This window comes from Haliaeetus albicilla, chromosome 6 (genome assembly GCF_947461875.1).
Source record: "Haliaeetus albicilla chromosome 6, bHalAlb1.1, whole genome shotgun sequence".
Taxonomy (NCBI): Eukaryota; Metazoa; Chordata; class Aves; order Accipitriformes; family Accipitridae; genus Haliaeetus; species Haliaeetus albicilla.
In genome coordinates, this window is record NC_091488.1 from 47,640,732 (window position 1) to 47,663,027 (window position 22,296).

At 40.2% G+C, this 22,296-nt stretch overlaps 1 protein-coding gene across 12 annotated transcripts in view; it reads right to left on the bottom strand.

Annotated features, from left to right (window-relative positions):
* Window positions 1–22,296, bottom strand: part of LOC104312400 (ephrin type-B receptor 5) — a 78,990-nt gene that overhangs the window by 53,391 nt on the left and 3,303 nt on the right. For 4 of the 12 annotated variants that reach the window (XM_069786094.1, XM_069786095.1, XM_069786093.1 and 1 more), the window contains exon 2: window positions 4,669–4,887. In XM_069786094.1, coding sequence (XP_069642195.1) covers window positions 4,669–4,762 — 94 coding nt within the window. In that variant the 5' untranslated portion in view covers window positions 4,763–4,887. Of the gene's footprint in view, window positions 1–4,668; window positions 4,888–6,275; window positions 6,498–7,036; window positions 8,705–21,351; window positions 21,610–22,296 lie in introns of those variants that run through there. The other 8 variants (XM_069786087.1, XM_069786089.1, XM_069786090.1 and 5 more) reach the window with 7 other exon arrangements.

The following is a 22,296-nucleotide window of genomic DNA, read 5'->3' on the forward strand; positions in this document are numbered from 1 at the left end:
GTGGTGAAGCAAGTAATATATCAATGGCTAGTGACATATGCAACTGTAACAACTATTTTATTTTTCAAGAATGAGTTGATGAAACAAGTAAAAAATCAAACAAAAATAGCCAAAAAATCCCACTTGTTCATAACTACTTAATACAAAGATTGCTGGTACTTTTTAACAAAAAATGTCTTTTTTTTACAGTTCAGCTATGACTTAACATGAAAAAAAAGCTACAGAGTTATAAAATATGCCTCCTAATATAAGAGAATATATACAAAACCAACCTATATGAGACAAAGGAGTTGTTTGATTTTTTTCTTGGATAAAGCCGTATTGTGAAGCCATTCCTGCAATGAATGTTCCTGTATTACTTCTGTACTCTAATGCAATTAATAAAAAAAGTTATTTGGAGCCAATGGGATATGTATTTAGTGAGTTCCATTAAGTATAATATTTTTTAACTATTTGTCATGTCAGAGCAAAATGCTGACACTATCAGAACATCAAAGTTGTCATCTGCATGGAGGAATTCTCACCCCCCAATCAGGAGTTATGTACCATCTGTGAAAGAGAGAAATGACAGCCAATTGGTTGAGGATATAGAAATACACAGCTATTTGCAAGGTAGCATAGCTTTTAAGCTTTGTGAATGACTGGGTATTTTTCTCTTTATTTCCCCTATTCTTTTGTTAAAGGTCTAGGGAAACTGCCAGGATTAGCATATTGCACTAATTCCTCTGCTAATGTCAGGAAATGCAGACATCAGGAAATAAAAAAAAATGACATTAAATGCTTAGTTTCAACTTTGTATATGCAATCAAATTAAACTATTATCTACAACTTTCCTAGTAATACAATATAATAGGTATTCTTCCACAGCTTAAGAGATTCAGTCTGCAAACACCCACTATTGAGTCTAGAACTTATCTAATTGCCACTGCCATCAAACTGGCTACTTTTGATGACAGTACAGTGAGATTTTTAAAGTTTATCTATGTTTTCCTGCCTATTTTTTTTCATAAACATTAAAAAGTGAGCTTGGGTCTTCCAAGGTTTCACTGAAGCATATACTGAAAGTCCCAGATACTGTATACTACAAGAATGCTGTTCCTTTTCTTTGAAGCTTTAATTAGCTTTGAATATAAACAGTGTTAGTTGCAGCATGAATAGCTTCTACTGTGCTACTGGCCTCCAAGCAGCAAGAGCTAGCCTGCAGCTTGTGAACAGTTTCAACACAGGGCTATGGTACATACTTGGGAATGGGGATGTCCTAGCAGAGGGACTACAGAGAAATCTATTGTGGGACAAACCAAATCAAGCGGAGCTGCTGAGACTGACTGATGGGATAACCCAAACACCCCTCCCCTTACAAAAAGGCTGCATATCCAGCCCAGTACCATTCACCTTCTGAATGTCTACAATAGGAGATTCCTCTGCCCTGCGCTTTCCAAGCATGTGGCAAAGATTTTGGCATGCAGGGAACTGTCAGGAACGAACCGGGAAGAACATAACAGAAAACCTTTGCTAGGATTTTAATAACTCATGTGAATCACAAGCAACTGAAGTAAAAAGCTAATTTGACTTTTTCCCCTGAAGTAAAATAACATCCATTTAAACCTTTCTTTGTATATAATAAAACAAAAAGCAATGGTATTTTTTACTCTGAAGATTACCTTTGAGGAAAGTATAGTTTTCCTGCACTTCAAAGTCAAGCCAATTTGAGCAATCAGTACATTATTTTCAACAGCCCAAGATGACAACCAGCTAGTAGAAAAGATAGGGGAAAAAATGAAATAAGAATGCCTGACCTCACAACCTTTTTCTTGCATATTCCCTTTTGCTAAGGAGAAACTTTTAATGCAAAAAGTTTCTATCAAAGCAGAAGAATAATCCTCTCTATATCTTGAACTTCTGGATGATATTTAGAAAGGCTGTCCAGCCATTCTGCAGGCTGGAGAGTTTGTTGCAAAATAAATGCAGTCACTCACATGCAGAAAACATCATTCCTTTGGAACATATTTAATGGGTTCTGCAAAATGAACTCCGCTTGTGTTTACAGCTGTAAACATTTATAACTCAGTCAAAGCAAAACCAATATTCCACAGAAAATTCAACTCTCTGCCCTAGTAAGAGCTATTTCATTAGCAAGTTATCACTTGTTCTCAGCTATTTTAACTGTAGCCCATCAGGCATTCTTTAATTCTATGCTTCATTAACTTTTACAATCAGAAAGGTTAACCTACAAAAATGTTAAACTGTAGACAGGAATTACATACATATATAGATACTCACAGAAATAAAATTTCTGTGTATTTCTTTATGTATTTTTGAGAAAAAGGAAAAAGATCTATTTTTTCACCCAGCGTGTAGCTCAAAAATAACGCTCCCCTAACTAAAACCTCAAAAACTCTTGCAGAGCCATAAACATTGGGAAATGCAATCTTGTTTCCTTTTATAAAGCTAAAATAATACATTTAGAAATGTCTTCTGTTTGCAAAACAATTTCCCCTTATGCTTCCCATGCAGGTTTTTTCTAGTCTAAAAATCATGCCTGGAAAATTTTGGACAGACATACTCGTTCCTAGTGAAATCAGTGTGTCCAAATACTAGATCTGTATCAAATAAGTTCAGCCTAATGATTCCTTTTTATGTATTAAAAACAACAACAATAACAACAAAAACATTTTCAATTGCTTACAAGAACTTCCTTACTTCTGAGTCCTAAAGGGGTTTAAAGTCCCATTAGGTCCTGTAAAAGGGTACTGCCTTCCTTGCATCTAAAAAGCATTCTGCATAAAAAGTATTTGCTCTCTTCAGAATGCATAGAAAGATGGTTTGAATACTTTGTCTACTTTTCTTCCCCTCTCTACAGCTTCTCTTTCTTTTCTTAACAATTTACATTAAGATTTTATCAATATTGTTTTTCTCCTGTTAGAAAATTTCAAACAAAGCTTAGTTTGAGGAAAAAAGTGATTTACATTCATACTGTTTAAATTTAACTCAAATGCCTGAGAAACACTTGGAAGAAGAATTACCTTGATTGATTTTCCCAGTCAGTCAATCCCCTTCAGTTAGAGGCAAGACATATTTTAGACACCATCTAAAACTTCTAAGAAACCCTTACAAAAACTAAAGACCGAACTGGATATGCCCTATATTTTTCAACTTAAATGTGAAACCTGAAGTTCAAGTTTCTACTAAGTATAATAATGAGTCAACAAAATGGCCATGGGCCTTTTTTCTTCCTTATGGGTAACTTGGTAGTTATCATCAGACTTTCCTTCCCCTAATGTATAATTCTTCTTTGACTTTTGACCCCAACGAAAATACTTACCTCTGAGATGCAAATTAGCTTTGGAGTGCAATCCTAGGACCATGTAGTACAGTCACAATGCAAGGTGCTGACTCCCCTGACTCTGAATTGAGAGTTGAAATTCAGCTCATGGGCACCTTTACTGCTTCATCTCCACAGGCAGAATTTTATTGTCCTATTTTAATCCAGGCAATTCAACCATGTGATCTGTGAAGCTGTATCACACAGTGTTTTCTAAATTCTTTTCTCTCTACAAACTTACAGGAGTGATCTCTGAAATCCAAAAACGTCCGTTCCTACAGGCATCACTGAGATACTACATATTTGCAAAGAATGGACGTTTTCTCTTCCCCTTCCACCTCAGTTCCTCTACCAGTTATACTAAGGAATAACATAGTACTCTGTAAAATCATTTTTTAAATCAGCAATTAACGGAGTTGCAGAGATTTAAGAATTTGTATTATAATCTTACATCAATTATTTCCTCTCTGAACTCCCTCCCACTCCCTTCCCCTCCTATTAAGAGAAGGGATGCTTTAACAAGGTTTCCTCTTCATTATTAATAAGAAAAAAACAAGCCTTTTTTTTCAGAGGCTTTCACGTATGCAAGAGATGAACATTCATCACAAAGCTGTGCAGTTCATTGAGCACATGTAGCTGCAAGGATATTTCTTGGAACAAACAAGAGGATTGTTTACAATACCTCTGCCCTTCTCTAACTCTCTCCCTTAGCTCTCATCTTATCTCCTGCTCTCATCACCCTCCTTCCTATCATATGCTCTTTCTTCTACAGTTTTCTTGGCCTCTGTTTTCCCCTGCCCACCTTTTCTCTATCCTGTCTTCACTGCTGCCTCCCTCCTCTCCTCTGCTGGCTGAACACAAACTGCCTCTTCTTGTTAATGCAAAGCATTCTCTCCCTATCTATTATATGAGGCAAGCTGCTCAGATGGCAGAGACAAAAATTCCTGATTTCAGCCCACTGGATGCTGCCTTGTAGAACAGCATAAGCATCGAAAGATTGTTTCACAAAACAAACATGGTGGAAGAGCAGGAACACAAGCATCAAATACACACAAAGCATAAACAAGGAGCTTATTCCCAGGGCAAAAGTTTTATTCTTTAGGACTGTTGCTTCTGAGATAGCTAGTAGGAATGTTCATTAATGGTCCTTCATAAGAGCGTTTGCCTGTCCCACTAGAAACAATACTAATATCTTTGTACATCTCATGACATAGTGATCAACCATCACACCGAAAGACATGCGCTCAATGCTCATCTGGACTAGGATAAGCATACTGGAGAGCACACTTCTTTTCCCTTAGAGAAAACTTTGTTAAGTTGTTGCATTATATAAAATCTGTTCTTACCTTCTAGCGAGGTGACTAGATGAAGGAAGCAGACCACCCAGAGCCAACCCATTCCTGCCACTCTTCTTGCACTGATGCCAGCATTAGAATCCATGAAGATTCTCTGTAGATACCACCATCTCCAAAAAACACACACCACTCCCTTGAAATGGTCAGAGACTTCTTGGAATGTTTTAATATCTTCCCAAATCAAAGCACAGAGGCTTTCCCACAGAAATACTGGTTAAGAAAAAACAGAAGGTGGAAACAGAAATCAGGTCACAATAATACAGAACTGGCTGTTTTTATACACCCACTCCATCATTTACTACTTCTGAGATACACGTGAAAAAGAGTGGCACAGACCCAGTATTTACCATATACCCACATCTCTCACCCCTCAAGTCTTCAGTCCCAGTTGTTTTGTATACTGACAGTACAGAGAGATTTTGAGACATTCATAGCATCAGTGACAGTGGGGTTTCCAGATCAATGTTAATCTGTCCCACAATATAGGCTGTATTCTTACTTAAGTCCTGACCCTTTGCATCTTTGGCAATGTCTCTTGGAAGGTCTCCATTCCATTTCTCCTGTATGCTTTCCAAATTCTGTCTCTTAGAATTTATGCTTTGCCTTTTCAGGACTCTGCAGGGCAGTAGCCTTGACAGGGGAGTTTTCACCATTTATGACAATACAAATCTGCACTGCTGCCACACTTGTAACTGCATTTCAGATGCAGGCATTTGTCCCTTTAAGCATATGACTGTACAACACTATTGAAGCTGGACAGTATTCATCCCATTAATATGTCATAGGTGAGGAAGCAAACGTTGTGATATTTAAGGTCAAATAGTTACAGCCAGGAAAAGCACACAAGTCCAAACGTATTATCTTAAGTGGGAAAAAAATCCAAACAAAACCAAACAAAACTCCACCACCACCATTAAGAGCCTGACATAAAGGCTTATCTCACAGTCAGGGAGCAGCATGTAGCGTAATCCAGCACTGCATTAGTTCAGCCCAGCACAATAATTTTGCTAAGCAAGGTATTTCTGGCTCCATCTGCCCAATTCTTAGCCCACGAGAGAAATATCATGGTAATATGTAGGTTACATGCAAAAAGTCAGTATGTTTTGTTTCTTTAGGTGCTCTTTGCGCAGAGCATTGAAAACACTTCAATGTCTTCAGTGAGACAGTGAAGCGTAGCTAAAGAGAAGGAAAAATGTCTCAGGCAATACAGAGAAATGGCTCAATAACTTGGCTGCAATAGGGGAGAGTAGAGTTGTAATTAAAAGGGGCAGCCTCACTGCAATTATCTGAAAACCTAGCAATGGGGGATTTGAGCAAGTTCGGCATAGCAGAGAAAAAAGCAGCCTGGGGAGTATGAGAAAGGGCAATGGAGTGCAATTTGATTTGCTTTACTGAAGAGGGAGAGAAATTACTGGACAGGATGGAATAGTTCTCTCTTACACTGTCCCTAATGAGAACCTAGAGCACCAAACACAGATAAACCAAAAGCACACCGAGCATCACTAAAACATAAGGAAACGAAAAAGACCTCAGGAAAAAGCAAAAACCTTGATTCATTATTTATGAGGAAAGAGAAAAATAAAATCAGTTAAGTATACCTGAGGAAAAATGAAGATTAAATGGGAGGATTGATATAATACAGGTACTGCATATTAGTTTATGAAGCATGTATACACCACAGAAGAAAAACACCACTGGATGAAACTGTACAAGGAGAAATTCCAGGCTGAATGATCAGAAACCCCTTCTTTACGGAAAGAGCTATCCAACCACACAGCAGTGGTCTCCAGGAACAGGGCTGAAGACTACTGCCTGAGCCACCAAACACAAGACTGGGTACACTGGAATCTAGCCTGCATGATTACAGGGAGACATGAATACTCCGCATTTGTACTACCAGTCAATCTATGACAATGTAACATCTAAAAGCCTTTTTTTTAGGCCAGCCAACATCCTGAGAGATGGGGACTTTCAAACATTTATTTCAAAGGCAAATAGATGCAGAAACAGAGGTCAAATAAACTGAAGAAAATTTTCATTTCAGTCAATAAGACTACATTCATTACAGAAGGTTTGAAAACAGCCCACAAATCAGGCTTTCTCAGTGTCACATAACTTACGAGTGGCAGAGCAGGAAGCAGAACCCAAATATGCTCTGGCTGCTGGATCTCAGGCCAAAGTCTTGAAATTACTAGGTAATATGTGAGGAGGAAATCAGTTTGCTACCACAAAACAGATAGAACTAAAACACCCCTGCTACCAAGAAGCAGACACAAAATAATTTCTGGCTCCAAGGAAACCAATTTTTCTCCTTCCCTCCCTACCTGCACATCTCTCTTACAGTGTCTGTTCAGCTTACCCTGGCAGACCCCGTATCCCAGCAATGTTGCACTGCTCTTCATGAGGCATCATACAGCCTTTGTCTGGATTAGACTGGAAAATTATTTTTTGCTGAAATAAATTGTGGCTAAACCAAAGAGCTGGCTTTGATTTAGCAGTTAAAAAAGGTAAATCTGTCAATTTTTTTATTATTCTGCCTCTTCCACACCTCAATGAAAAATGCTTACTCCACAATGAAGGATAGAGGAGAACATTATGGAAGCATTTAAGGGAGAGTAGGAGGGAAGCACTAGCCTCTCTGAATTAAAGAGTACCAAGCCCCTAAATTGCTAACCAGTGCCCTACCCTTCCCCCCAGCACTTGATGTGTGCAGAATTTGACTACACCCAAAGACACTCGTCTTTCATTCTTCAGTTCTCCTACTATTTCTTCTCTACACCAAACTACTTAAACAGAAACCTCAAACCATCCCAACTTTTAAACCACCCTCTTCTCTTGTCCACACAAGCACCTTTCCATGGCCTTCTCAGCTTGTTACTTCTTCCAAAACCACTCTCAGACAGATCACCTCTCCTTGCTACAGAATCCACTATCGCCCAATTCTCCTCCAAATCCAACTGCAAAGTAATACACCTTCCCTGCACAGGATCTTTCAACAAACTTCCTTAAATACCCCTTCTCATCCTCTCTCTTCCAGCTACATAGAACTTGCCACCCATGTACCACCTGTCAATCCTTCTTATGCTAACCCTTCCATAAAGGATTCTAAACCATTTGGGGGCATATACTTCCTCGGCTAGTGGAATGATCTCCAACTCCTTGGAAGTCCTGAAAATCATAAAGCATCTAAAAAGCATGACAGTTCCTGAGGATCCAAATATCTTTTAATAATTCAACCCTATAAAACAGTGAAGATCCCAAGCAGTCAGAAAAGACCGGTTATGTGTTGCCTTTGCTTTAGTACCAAGCTCCAAGAGACAGGAGATAGAAGTATCCAGGTTATCTCCTTATGTTATTCACCAATGCCATCATGACTGTTTACTTTGGCACCATCGCTGGTATGTGGATTACCGAAATTTAATTATGTTCAAGATCCCAATATGACAGATGAATACAACCATCACCAGTATTTTAAAGAATCCTGGTTTCTTAGCTGAACAACCAGCTTCTTTGGGAAGCTTGTCAAGGCAAGTTTTGAACGTCTCCAAGGATGGAGATTCCCCAGCTTCTTTGGGCATCTGTTCCAGTCCTGAACCACCACTAGGGATTTTTTTTTCTTCTTTATATATAGTCAGAATCTTCTTTGCTCTCTTTTGTTGTATATCTCAACAGAAGAGAGTCAGCTCTTGCCCAGCATCTCAAAGCTCCTTCTACACAAGGCTGCAAACACAAACCATTTGAGCTAGAAAGCCTTGAATGTGAAACATAGTATGCCTGGCTTAACTTGCACTGTTTACAGCCTGTTTCTTCTCACCAGACAGAAGCAGTGCTGCAATTTCTCACTTTTTCTGAATTCAGTCTTGTAGTTGGAGCACTTTAGTACAGTCTCCAGGCAAATGATGCTCAGTGCTACAGGGCAGATAGCGACAGTGCTCCCATACATACTAGGACAACTGACACTTGCACAGGTCTATGCTTTTGAGATTTCTGTCACAAAGGGGGCTGCTCTGTGCCCATCTGTTTTGGGTTTGTGTGGCAGGGTTTGGTAGCAGGGGAGGGGCTGCAGGGCCGGCTCCTGTCAGAAGCTGCTCGAAGCTCCCCTGCCTCCCAGCCAGCCCGGCCTCTGGCCCAGGCCGAGCCCCTCAGTGACAGTGGTAACACCTGTGGGAGAACAGATTTAAGAGGGGAACCCCCAGTGAGTTGGGGAATTAGAATCTCTCTGTGAATACTAGGTCAGTGAAGGAGGAGGGGGAAGACGTGCACCGGAGGAAGGGATGCCCCTGTAGCCCGTGGTGAGGTGGCAGGCTGTTGCCTCCAGCCCATGGAGGGGAGCGGGGGAGCAGATGCCCACCTGCAGCCCAGGGAGGAGCCCACACTGGAGCAGGGGGATGCCCCCCAAGACGGCCAGGACTCCATGGGAAAGCCTGTGCTGGAGCAGTCTGTCACTGAAGATCGGCCTGCAGAAAGGACCCACGTCAAGGAAGTTCGGGAAGAGCTGAAGCCCGTGGAAAGGACCCACGCTGGAGCAGACTGTGAACTGCAGCCCGCAGAAAGGACCCACGTTGGAGAAGTTCGTGAAGGGCTGTCTCCCATGGGAGGGACGGATCCCACGGCGGAGCAGGGGCTGAATGCGGAGCCCTCCTCCCCCAGAGGAGGAAGGAGCAGCAGAAACAAGGTGTGAGGAACCCACCCCAGCCCCCGTCCCCTGTTCCCCTGTGCCGCCGGGGGGAGGAGGTGGAGAGAATGGGGAGTGGAGTTGAGGCGGGAAGGAGGGAGAGCTGCAGGGAAGGTGTTCTCAGGTTGGGTTTTACTTCCCAATATCCTTGTTTTGTTTTGATTGGTAGCAAATTAAATTGATTTTGTTTCTTCCCCAAGTTGAGCCTGTCTTTTGCCCGTGACCATATGTGGGGAGTGATCCCTCCCTGTCCTTGTCTCGACTCACAAGCCTGCCGTTATATTTTCTTCTCATTCCACCAGGCCTGGGGTGGGAGGGGCAGTGAGCGAGTGGCTGCATGGTGCTTTGTTACCGGCTGGGCTTAAACCACACCACCATCCTGTATCTAAACAGTGGCAAACATTAAGTATTTCATGCAGCCAGTATCTCTGCAGCAGTTTGCTTATGCAAATAAAGGACTCCCTCAAAGTTCAAGCACTGTCAGTGACAATACCTGAAGAGCCACAGGGCACTAGTGTTGCTAAATGGGTCAGCATTGATTAAAAATTGTCTTCCATCAGTGCATGTGTTTTTATTAGAAGGGAAGCAGATTTGCTCCTAGGTTTGTGTAGTCACTTATTTTAGAGTACACCAATGGCATATGTCTTGAGCCTTGATGGAAGTGGTCATTTACATGACAAACCTAAGAAGGATCTCCTTAGAATGGACTGCTTTTTTTCTTCTGGGTTTGCCTGGCACTCTGAGACCCATCAAGAATAGTGACAACTAGATAAACTGTATTATTTCTCTGCTGGCCACAGGTTCTGCTGGACCTAAGTGTTAAAGAAAACCCCTTGCTTTCTAATCCTTTTGATACCACCCATAAGTCTTTAGACAGACCTTTGCTGAAGCATGTTCTAGCTTAGTATGCAGACAATATGTAGACACAGATCAGAAAGTAATGCACATTGACCCCATTTCCCTCTGACAGGTACCACCTGCAGAACCTGACATCAAATAGCAGTTAAGCATTCATCTGAACCATGCACCTGTCTGGGTTCTGCAGGAGGAATTCAGGCATGCCTTTAGGATTAAGAAAAAAGCTAGGATTGTTCGGGCACTGCACAAGCCTCCTGGAGAAAAGATGAGGGCCTGACAGGTCCTTCCTCTCCATGCAGGGAATGTAGCTGTTTCTTTGAGTTCTGTGAAAGTAGAGCAAACCAGAGGCAGTAGGAAGAACTGTTAGTCCCATAGCCCCCAATCCCTACAGGAGACCTAAGGGCAGTTCCAAAACTCTATTCCCTAAAAGGTGACAGGAGCTTGATCCACTGCAGAGAGGATGCTCCATCCTGCATTACTTTGTAGAAATTCCAGCTCCAATACTGGTCCAAGTATCTCATTCCCAGGAGGCATGGAGGCTAATGGAAACAATAGGGCTGTCAACACAATATAAAAATTGTCAGCTCTTAAGAGCTCCTGAGAGCCTTCCTTATTGCAAGAACACTTGTGTTTTTGAATGTGCGGTCAGGAGAATAACAATTCTGCGTGCTTTAGTGCAAACTACATTTCAAAACACAAGAAAGAACACTGAAGCAGATCAACATCCATCTAACCCAAGTTTTATCTATCTCCAGTGCCAGGAAGAGGTGGTATTTGGAGACAGCTTGCAAGCCTGGCCTCTATGTGGTCCAATTCCCTCCTATTCCTCCAGCATGCAGAAATACAAGACTAGGGTTGCTAGAGAGTATACCCCAATCCATTCCCCTTAGTATCTCTTTATGAATTTATCTGGTCCCTGTTTTGAACTTGCAACAGATTTGAAAAGATATCTATACCTATGCAACAAAGTACTTTTACGTATTTTAAATTGTTCTGCTAACAGAAGCTGAAATCGTAACACTGCCAGATTTTTACTCTTTCTATTCTTCTTAACTGTCCCAAGAACTTTTTCAAATCATCTTGTTTCCTCCCACTGGAACAATGCTTTTTCCTCCATTGTTAACTGACTCCTCTAAGCCTATTTCACAGTAGAAATCATTATATGGGTATAGCCTCCCTCTGCTACACTTGATTCAACAGATTTCCCTCATATTTGTCATACTTCTTCCTCACACAAAGCATCTAGATGCAAAATAAATGCACCTCAAAAAAACTCTTCAGGGCAGAGTAAATGCTGTACATGTGCAGGCACAGTCTTTCCTCCTCTTACATGTTTTGCACTAGGACTCAGAACAGCTTAATATCTCTCAGTGAGAAGTATTAAAAAGATAAATGAGCACAACATCTGGGAGAGTCAATAAACTACTATTCCAATTAATTTGTGCTGCACATTGATTCATCACATTTAGGCAGAGTACAAAAAATAGAATTAGTACTTCTCATTCATGATAAATAAGGAACCATGATAGTGTTATAAATCAAGCAAGAGGCCTTCCTCTACTCATTTCCCCCAGTTCTCTCCTACTATAACTGCTCCTTCACCACTGAGATGCCCTTGCCACTATGGTCACACATCTCACAAGGTTAAATCTCACAATGCTGTTGTGAAAACCTGTCACTCAATGCCTGTGCAACACTTTGAGCATGACATAATACTGCCTATCTTCTTTCTTAGACAATAATTACAATAATGGCTATTCATACAAATCTTTCTACACCCCAAACAGGAAGTGAATGGAGGGAGAGCAACAGATAATTTACTGCTCAGAGTTTGAATATTATGAAGTTAATGTGTTTTTCTTCAAAAAAATTATCATTGGGGCACATATAGCAGCACAGGGAAATGTTTAATTAAATATATAAATCATTTCAATAGTTGCTGTATATCCTTTTATCCTCTGTTACTATTTGAGATTATTTTGAATGACTCCAAAATATTTTTAAAATATCTGAGAGTGGAATATGTATCAAAGCCTTGTGGATTTTTTATGGACCATTCAGTTTATTAGTTTAATTTTGAGAGAAAGGCTCTAGGTGCTAATGTATAACTAAGCTTAAAGGAATTCTTCCTCAACAACTTACTTCATAAAAGATTTCCACTAGCTGGCTTGATCATTTGTTTCTTACATATTATCTAAATAGGGTTGCGGCTGTGTCTTTTGGGATTCTTTAAGCTTACAATGACAATCCAAAGGTTGATTTTGAATGTTCTCCAAAGAAAGGGATTAATTTCTTTGTTTACCGCAGAAACACCAGGAGTCTTGAAGCTGATCTTCCATGCTCTGACTATACATTTCCTAGTGGGATCCAAGTTAAGAACCTCCATAGCCCTTAAAGGGAACAGATGCTTATTTTCATGAATTTTTATTAAGACTCAGGGCTCAGATAGCATGCCCAAATTAGAAGCATAATCACTCAGACAAGCTCTACAGTCAGTGGACTGAGCTGAATCATCTTCAGTAGGTACCTAAGATCTGTACTAATTAAAAAAGGGAGATATGGACAGCTAAACAGCCCCTTCCAGATGACTCCTTAGGTGCAGCCTAAAAGTATCTGGGGAGGTTCTGAGCCTCTGTGCTGTCTTCCAACCCATACGGGTGGCCATGTTAGCATTTCTTTAGATAAACACAGTGCTTTCCTTTAAATCTCTCTTCTCTGCCATAACACATATACTTGGCTAGAGAGGCCTCACAGCTTTGCTTGTGATTCCAGTTTATCTTCCTAACCAAAATTCATTCACCACTACCCTGTGTTTCTGCAGAATCTCCCCATAATGTTTCTGCTATGCCTAACAAGACGGACACGGATCTCTTGAAACTATTACAATCTAGAAAATCTTTTATTTTATTAAAGATACAGATTCTTTCTTCCACCTGCTTATTAGGTTCTTGAATTACATGCATATTAAGTACAACAAAGCTCCTTAATAAAATCTCTTCCCACCTCACAAGACTTGACTTAATTGACAATTTTTATAGTGATTCATGTACTTTTCAAAGAAACATTGGTAACTATACTCAAGTTTCTAACGTTAACACCTGGAAGCAAAATCCCAGCTCTAGAATATTAGTAATACTATAGAATGAAAAATGTGAAGAAATGCATTGTTGTGTATGTTATCCATCACTTGCCTGATAGAAACTCTCCTAAAAAATAATAGGAATTGGAGTGATACAGAAATTACTCCCTTTGAATTTTCATACAGTAAATAAAGGAGACTGCAGAAAGAGGGAGAAAAAGAATCAACACCTGCCCATCACATTTATCTTCTTTGATGGAAAGAGAAGATAACAGCTGTACCTACTGGGTATGGTTTCACTGTGCTTTTATCAATTTTACTCTAATTTCTCAGGAAACTTCTCTCAGTACAACTGTGTACAGATCCTTGCAATGCACTTTTATCTATGTGGAAATAAACACAATGTTTTCAACTTCAAGTATGATTTACCTTTAACAAGTATATTTTTATCTGCATAAAAGGAAGACATAAGGCTTCACAGAGGAAAAAAATAGGTAATTTACAAGCTCTAGGGCGCAGCAGCAAACCCTTCTCAAGCACTGTGTAAAAGGCTGTATTTCCAAAATTCTAAGCACAGAATTTTATGTTTAGGGCATTTGACTTAGGTAGCCCTGAAGATGGCCACATTATTAACTTCTGGGTGAAAAAATTCTGTGGTAGTAAAAATTCTTTGAAAATTGCCATTTCCTTCTCCAGTACAACTGGCAAGAGCTAAGTTTAAGTAAACACTTCAAATTTCACAGTAATCTTGTGACAGAACAAGTTTGAAAACAACAAGGAAAGAGATGCATACTATTTTGGCATTAAAAAAGGGAAGGGAAATAAACTTTTTCACAAACAGTATTTAAACAAAGGATGTGTGATGTAAAGAATATGTCCCTAAAATCATGTTCTCATCTACTCAGCAATACTGAACTTGCTTCTTTTTCATCTGAAATCAAAGTTTTATTATATACCATGTTCTGATTGCTGATGGATGATAAAGAGGTCAAGCACAGTGTTAGCAATGGCCAGACATGCAACGCCACAAATCAAACAAATAACCTTGACATTTGCTGACCAAGTCTGTGAGAGCATCTGCAAACGTGCATAGACAAACCAAGCACAGAGCTGCAAAAGGGCCTTAAAGGCACTGTCAGGATGCTGGAAAAGAAATAAAGGGCCTGAAGGGTTGAGTGGCGGGAAAAGTCAGAGTGGCTTGCAAAAGTAAAATATGGATAAGCCTAAGAAAATGTATGTTTTATACTAATGCTGTTTCCCATTTTAAATTAAGAATGTAGCCTTACATGGCATGGCTAGAAATATATGAACCAAGATCTATGCACAAACACTCAAAATATACAATGGAGGATAAAAACCAAACTGAGAATACCTTTCTTAAACTGCTCTTTGTGGACAAAAGTTTGCAAAGCCCTTTAGTAATGATTAAGATTTTCTTCAGCTGCAGTAAAGAATCTTCATTTTTTTTGTAAAAATATACTTACTGACTTCATATCTAATTTTGGTTTTGACTTTATGAGGGTTTTAGAGTAAGGAATATTTAGCATAAGCAGAAAATGCATGCTATTCATATTCACAGTATCCAAACTTATGCTGTCCATTAGGAGATAGTGGCAGCACTGACACTCGGTTAAGAGATAATGTTCCTCTTCTGTGGATATTCCCTGCATTTTGAAATCGCATTTCATTGCATGAGAGAAACTGACATTTCCAAAACAGACTGCAGAAAGAACTAATAATATTAAAACATCTTCATTTAAGTGCTGCTCTTTTTATTAACCTCCTTTCTGGCTTCAAGGAGGCAACTTGGGTTTTCAGAGAATGTGCTTCTTGATTTAAAGATTAATTATAACTACTTTTTTCCATTTTAATCAGTTTCACAGCCTTGGGCTGTCATAGAGCTTAGTTCTCAAATTGTTGGCTGCATGCATTTGCGGATAGAGGCTACTTTTATTTGTAAAACTATTTAATTATTAACACTATTTATCATCACCATTTTTATTCCTGTTAAGAGAAGCAAGGAAAGAATGCTTCTTTGTAAAACAACAAGGCAGAAAAGTACTGAAGCACAATCACTTTACCGACTTGTTCATTGCCCTGATCTTGCTATCCAAACCTCCTCCCCCAGCCCCACTCCATGCAGTCGATTACCAGCTAGCTTCCATCCAGTTATACCCCCACCCCTATTGCAAATATCAGCTTTCAAGTTCGTAGGGTTGCCCTAACAGAGGCCTGTAATGTAACATATTCCCTGAATGGAAGTGGGAATAAGAAATTATCTTCAGTCAAGACGATTCCCTTAAATTTTGCTGACTGCACCAACAGGCTATACAGTACACAAGCTTTAGCTCCAGCATGTAAATTAGAGTGTTTGATGTGGAAATACATGCACAAAACTAGGAAGCTATGAGGGAGAGAGAGAAGATGGCTCAGAGAAGAGTTCTACTACACAGTTTTCATCCTTATATGACCACTGTTTGCCTACATGGGAATTCTGACTGTTCCACCATTAGTTTGAGCCTCATGTTCCCATTACTAAAACACTACAAAATAATCCTGCACTGCACTGACCATACTCCGCAGAACTGCACAGCAACACTAACCAGTCTGTCTATAACCATTTTTGCAGAAGGTGTTACTGCACTGTGCAGTAACAAGCAACAAGGGAGCTACCTTGGTAGCAATCACTCAAGGCACAGTAAGAACACAGAGACAGGAACTATGAGACCTAGAACTTATTCTGGGAAAACTTTAAGAAAATAGCTGATTTCTCCAGTTTTGCCCTCTTCAGTTCCAGTCTCCAAATCCATAATCTTCATTCAGACTCAGTCTCCCTCCCTCACATTACTTTGGTCTCACTGTTAAAAAGACTGAACTAAGCAACAAGAACAGACAATATAAGGATCCTATTCAACTTCAGAAACATCTGACTTGGTCTTTAACACTAAGTTTCTTTTACCTTTTGTCAATGATATATAGATATTTATTTAGAGGACAACATTAATGATTCATGCTTGTTCAAGGCTTAGACCCAGCTCTAACTTTGGTTCTGGGAGTCAGGTTGCCCAAAATTGGCTCTTGTCTAGGAAACAGTTGAGAGAGCAATGAGGCAGAAATGACAGCTTGAAGAAGAGAAGTGAGATCAAGGCTGCAAAGAAGAGAGAGATTATCTGAAAGGGAATGACTGGGTGGACCAATTACCTGAGTTCAGTGAAGCATCATAGGGAGTCCATGTGCAGTGAAAGCAGGTTAGAGCCCCACCAAAAATTTGAATTTGCCACTGGCAGAGCCTGCAGAGCAGCCAGTCCCATTCTCAGGTCCTTCCCTCCTCCTCCATCCTGCATTTCCAGTTCACTGTTTCCACCCTCAGGAAACAGGAACCTAACATGCCACTAATAAATACTTCAGCAGAACAGAAAAAGTCTTAAGAGGAAAAGGGAAGGCCAAGCACGTTACAGTAGAAAGATACTTCAGGCTCATAGCATCTCTTTCTAACGCATGTTTGTATTATTTTTCATGCCAGAAATGAAAGCAATGACATAAATCTCAGAGCTCATCCTGCCTCTCTGTGTCTCAAAGGTTTATTTATATTTCAGTGTGGATGCTGGGGCTCACTGCTCTTGTTACAGCCATGTCCAACTTCAAACCAAAGGATTACACCAAAAATGGAGCGAGTACAACACACCACTTTTTTCCTTGGATACCAACCAGTCTTGGTTGTAACACAGCAGATCCAAGATGCATTTTCTGTCGGGAAGGTAGTCCCTCCCCAGTTGCTGGTAAGACTGTAATAATAGAAACTAAAAGAGGGGGATGGGCATCTTTATTTAGACAACATCTGGCCTACAGTCCCCTGTCAACTGCAGGATTTTTGTCTGCATATTCCTTTAAGCTTTCCTAGTTATATTTTTAAATTACATAAGCAATAGGGTTTCCATGACTTCCTATAATCTACTTAGACCCTTGCTGGAAGAAAACATGCCTTAACGCTGAACCTGAAATCATCTACTTCAGGCAATTTGAGCCAGCCCTTTTACTTTAGCCACATTGCCTAGGATCCTGTTAATAGTCTCCCAGGTACTACAGGTACTCCAGAGCAACCCTTTTTCAGTCATCATTAAGCCAGTTCTTTTCAATACCATGCCAAAAATTCCCTACAGTCTCCTAATCACTTCTGTTGCTCTTCACTGAGCTCCCAGTTCCTCAGTGCTGTGGCAGACAAGTTCACACAGTCAAATACAAATAGCCCATGTGCATTTGAATTAGTGCCATAAAGTCAGGGATTGTCCAATTTCAACACCACAGGTTCAGAAGCACAAGAGAAAATACAGGAGAAAACACTGGGTTGATCTGCTATGATCTGGGGGAGGGGAAGCAAAGCCTTTTTCAAAAGAATCATCTAAAAATGTTAAAATAACCTTCTGAGGTTTTAGGGCAAGTTCCCCCTTCCCACTCTGATTTCTTTCCACACAACTCTCTAATGCTCTTAGACACAGTGGGCTGGTACTGACTATCTGACAGTAAAGAGAAGCAAGACAGGTAAAAATTCAATAAGCCTATTCTGATCCTTTCAATTAGAGTTGTCCAGTAGGTGTTATTTTACTAAAGAGAGTAAATCTTGCTTTAGCTTAATTCTTTTAAAGAATTGAACATTTTTATTTTTACTCTGTTTCCAAAGACTGATTTGTTTTCTTTACACCCTGTCACCGCACACACTCTTTTGGGGGTAATTCATTAGACAGAGTCAAAAGAATCTATTTAGGAAACATTGTTTTAAGCTATTCTCTTCAGGTAACAGGGATCTAGTCACTAATTTGATTTCCTTAGTTGCAGCAACCTGCAGCTCTCTGAGACCATCCAGACACACTTCTAATTCAAGATGTGTAAAATTATCCATGAGAAACATGCAATTGTCAACATGATTCTTCCAGGCAGCGTTAGGAGGGCTTTTGACTGAAACAAGGAGCACAAGTCATGCATCATTCCCATTACGTTATTTCACCAAATGTCTTTCTTGGTGTTCAGCCTGGGGCCCTGAGCAAAAAGGTGCTACAGTAAGGCTCCAAAAGAAAACTAATTACTCTTCAGCATCTGACTCCGCATACGTGTCCCAGCAGAACACACCACCAAGATACATGAATACTACAGAAAATTCCCTCTGTCAAGCCTCTATCTGTCTGCTAGATTTTAACAGACCACTGATTCATACTCAGGTCAGCACAATTTGTTCTCAGATCATGTTGTACTGCACCTTTACCAATTTCTAACATGCTTAGATACTGGAGGAGAAGGCCACTAAGATCTCTCTGCACTAGTAATTAAATGAACATTCCTCATCAGACCTACTCCATTCCTGATACCATAATGATGGCAGTGATAACTGCTGATATGGTGGCCCCTTTATGAACAACACATGCTCCAAATGGGATTAGCAAACTCACTGAAAAGAGAAAATGCCAGTACATATTTGCATTCCCATTGCTGCTGGCATCAGCTCAAAGCCTACTGACATTAGCAAGGGAAGGGACCAGCTGAGAGACAACTGCAGGCAAGCATCTCAATCCAGCTGTGCTTCCAGCAGCTTCTTCCTGGCTCAAAACCAAGAAGGAATAATCTCAAACATCTTCCTGGTGCAGAAAGCATTTCAGATTCTTCTTACTGGAATCAAATTGATCCTAGCCATGAGTGAAACTTAACATTTGGAAATTCAGTTTTATAAACAGTCCAATTTGAATTTCCAAATTGAAATTTTTCAAAACCTTCCAGAAATCTCCACAACAATATCCCTCTTGTGACATCCCACCCTGTTCTTAAAGAATAGTTAGGAAGATAAGAGCGTTCTGCCAAGGAACCCTGCTTCCATTTGTAGACATCCTCAGGATCTAAGAGAACCTGTGGTAAGCCTGATGCTAAAGGCCTCCACACAGGCGTCTGTATCCTACACACTGTCTCTGAAGTGGTCAGCTGGGCCAAATAGATTCATACCACGTGAGTGTTTTACAGTAAGTGGGAGAGAGATCAGGTCATTTCGGGAGCTTTGAAAGCTTTACAGTAACTTGGAAGAACATCGGTATGCTAAAACAGAAATAAGTTACAAAGAGTCAGTAGTCCTCAATCTCTAGCTTCTAGGGTTTAATTACATGATTTAGACACATTGGATATTTTCCAGAGACATGGCACAGAGAAAAAAAACTGCACTTGGAAACTGCAGAATCAGCAGAGGAATCATTTACTTGGCAAGCTTGGGAAGAAAAAAAAAAAAGAAAAAGCCTGTCTGAAAATGAAGTCATGTATGTTTCAATATACAGGTCTGGGCTCGTGAGAACTTCCATCCTAAGGTGAACCAAGACCTTGAGGATCCAGCCTTCATATGTAAGGCTATAGTTTTCAGACTGGATAGGCTGTGTTCTCATAGTATCCAGCATCTTCTCTACCCTCACGATAGCACTTTTTTTCTCCTCTTTAACTGCTGTGTGCATACATGAGCATGTGCGTGTATACATGCATATGAGAGAGTGTGTGTGCACGTGAAACACTTCAACAAAAATTTTCTTGACAAGCAAGCCCTGAGTAGTAGAATGCACAGGGGCCTCTGGAGGCGTGGAAAATTGAAACCAGTGACTGGAAGAGCTTGTCTTCCAAAGCTGCTGCTTTTCTCAGAAGTGGTCTCAAGAGCAATCTTCAAGTAGCACCTCCATGACAGGAGCATCAGCCTGCTCCACGGTGACTTTTTAAGAGGCAAGACTGCGTCTTCTGTATAAAATATTGTGCTAGTACCTCCATAAAGTACACACTTTTTTTTAAATACCACATGTATTAATAGTACACTTAAAATAAAATACTATTCCTGGTGGCAGAGGAATATGTCTTAAAAGCACAACACGAGCTTCTGAGAAGAAAGTACTAGTGTAGTTCTTCTCTTTATGAAGTTTAAAACTCCTTGTATAAATCAAATGTGAGAAGAGTGACAACATGAAATGGCATTTTCTTACTCAGCAGATTTGCTGCTCACATGTCAGAGTACCATGGCTGACAAGAGTAATTAAGGAGTTTTTATTCTTTTGGGGGTCTGTTTATGTACCACAGCTGGCACCAGTCAAGACAGAGAGCTAGTCTGCTGCTGTACAACATCTACAGAATTATTTACAAAATCCACGTAAGTTATACTTGGGCACACTCCCTGAAGTCCACTACACTGCATGGCTGCCAAAGAGACCAAATATGGAGAGAGAGGGATGTCCAGTCAACAACTTAACAGGCAGAAGCTAAGTGATAAGGTTGCAAAGAGCTGGAAAACTGCTGAATTTGTGGAATTAGTAGCTGGAAAAAGTATGTTAACTGTACTGCTGTAAGATTATGTAAAACTTCCTAACAAAATACAAACTTTCCTTTTTTTAAACAGTAAGATAGAACAGTAATACAATATTAAAGCAGGTTTAAGAAAAAACATGAGAAAATAATGACAAAATTGTAGGACCCTCATCAGATTCCTCCTAAAGCTTTAATCAACTTTTCTCTTCATAGAAATATGTCTTTTAGCTTTTTGAAAAAAATCATTATATGTTTATGACTGAGAACAGCTGATCTGCGATATTCTTAACAAACACTTTTTCACAATAGCACCTTTTCTGGGTGATATTGCCATCCTTTTTGGTGGCTAAACCACATTGTATAGGTCTAGCTTGACCATACATACCAGTTTCTACTTCTTCCATCTTCTATTGTTTGTGCATGCAGCAAACATATGCAACATGGCCACAGAAATGAGAAATAAAAATAAACTGCGCAACCTTAAATACGTTCTAAAAATACTTTGCACTCATCTGTAGGGACTTTAGGAGAACCTTCCACACAGGGGCTGCTGAGGGATAGTTCATGGATAACAAGGGAAAGCGGGTTTTAAGGGGAGCAGACCTACAGAGGGAAGCATTCCTGAAGCCAGAGGAAAAGCATGCATAAATCTCATAATAGTGCAGGTATCCAGGTCAACTCTCGACCACAAAGAAGCTCTATCTTAATGGAGGCACACAAAGTAAGGGGTGAGAAACTGTAGATCTCTTACATGATTCTCTGCATATGGCACATGCAGTATCAAAGGGGAGAAGGGGGAGACATCTGCACCTGGGCACAAAGAGGAATGTACACAGTGAATTTGTATACACATAAACATGACAATTCTCAATGGACTGAAGGATCAGCTCTCTTGTCAGACACATCTGCTGGCAGCCTATGGGAGCATGCTGGGGAATAAGCAGCTGTCTCCTTAGAGCCACCAGCTGCCTTTCCCCCCAAAAGCATTCACACTGTGTCATTGGTCAGCCTGCAAGTCAAATACAGAAGGTGAAGACAGTAGCAGCCTTGGGCAAAAGAAAAGAGAGGAGACATCCCTCCCCCAACCCCCTCCAAAACCAGTCTCTATAACCCAAGCTGCTCTCGCCACAGATAACAGCTTGGAAGAGCTGAGAACCTCAGAACAAAGCAAGAAAACATGCCTTTCTGCAGGGTTTTGGCATACAAACTCCAGTGCCCCAAAGTAATGGTATTTCCAAGTATCAAAACACATGGCCATACAGCAATTCCATGAGGCTCAGTGCAAGCGCAAGAAAGTCAAATAGAGAACCCAGAAGACAAGAAAAAACATTTTAGTGGCTAAAAGGGCACGCATACATGTCAAGGAATTAAAAACTGCACGTGTAATTTGGCTAAGAGGACATACGTGCAAAAGGCAGTAAAGGAAAGGATGCAATTACATGCAGTTATCTGAGGCTTGTCAAAACACTAGCAAAATAAACTGAAGTGGTGCAAGTGTTGAATTTAGGGAATTAATTTCTAGAGAAAAACATTTTTTTTTTCAGCACAGAGATTGGGTAACATCAAAGAAAAAGGATTATTAGATTGTGGATTATCTCTTCCTTTCCTGCTCCCAAAGGAACCTCAGCACTGGAATGATTTCAAACTGAGAATGAAGAAAGACCTAAAAATACTCACTAAATCTTGTTATTAGTGG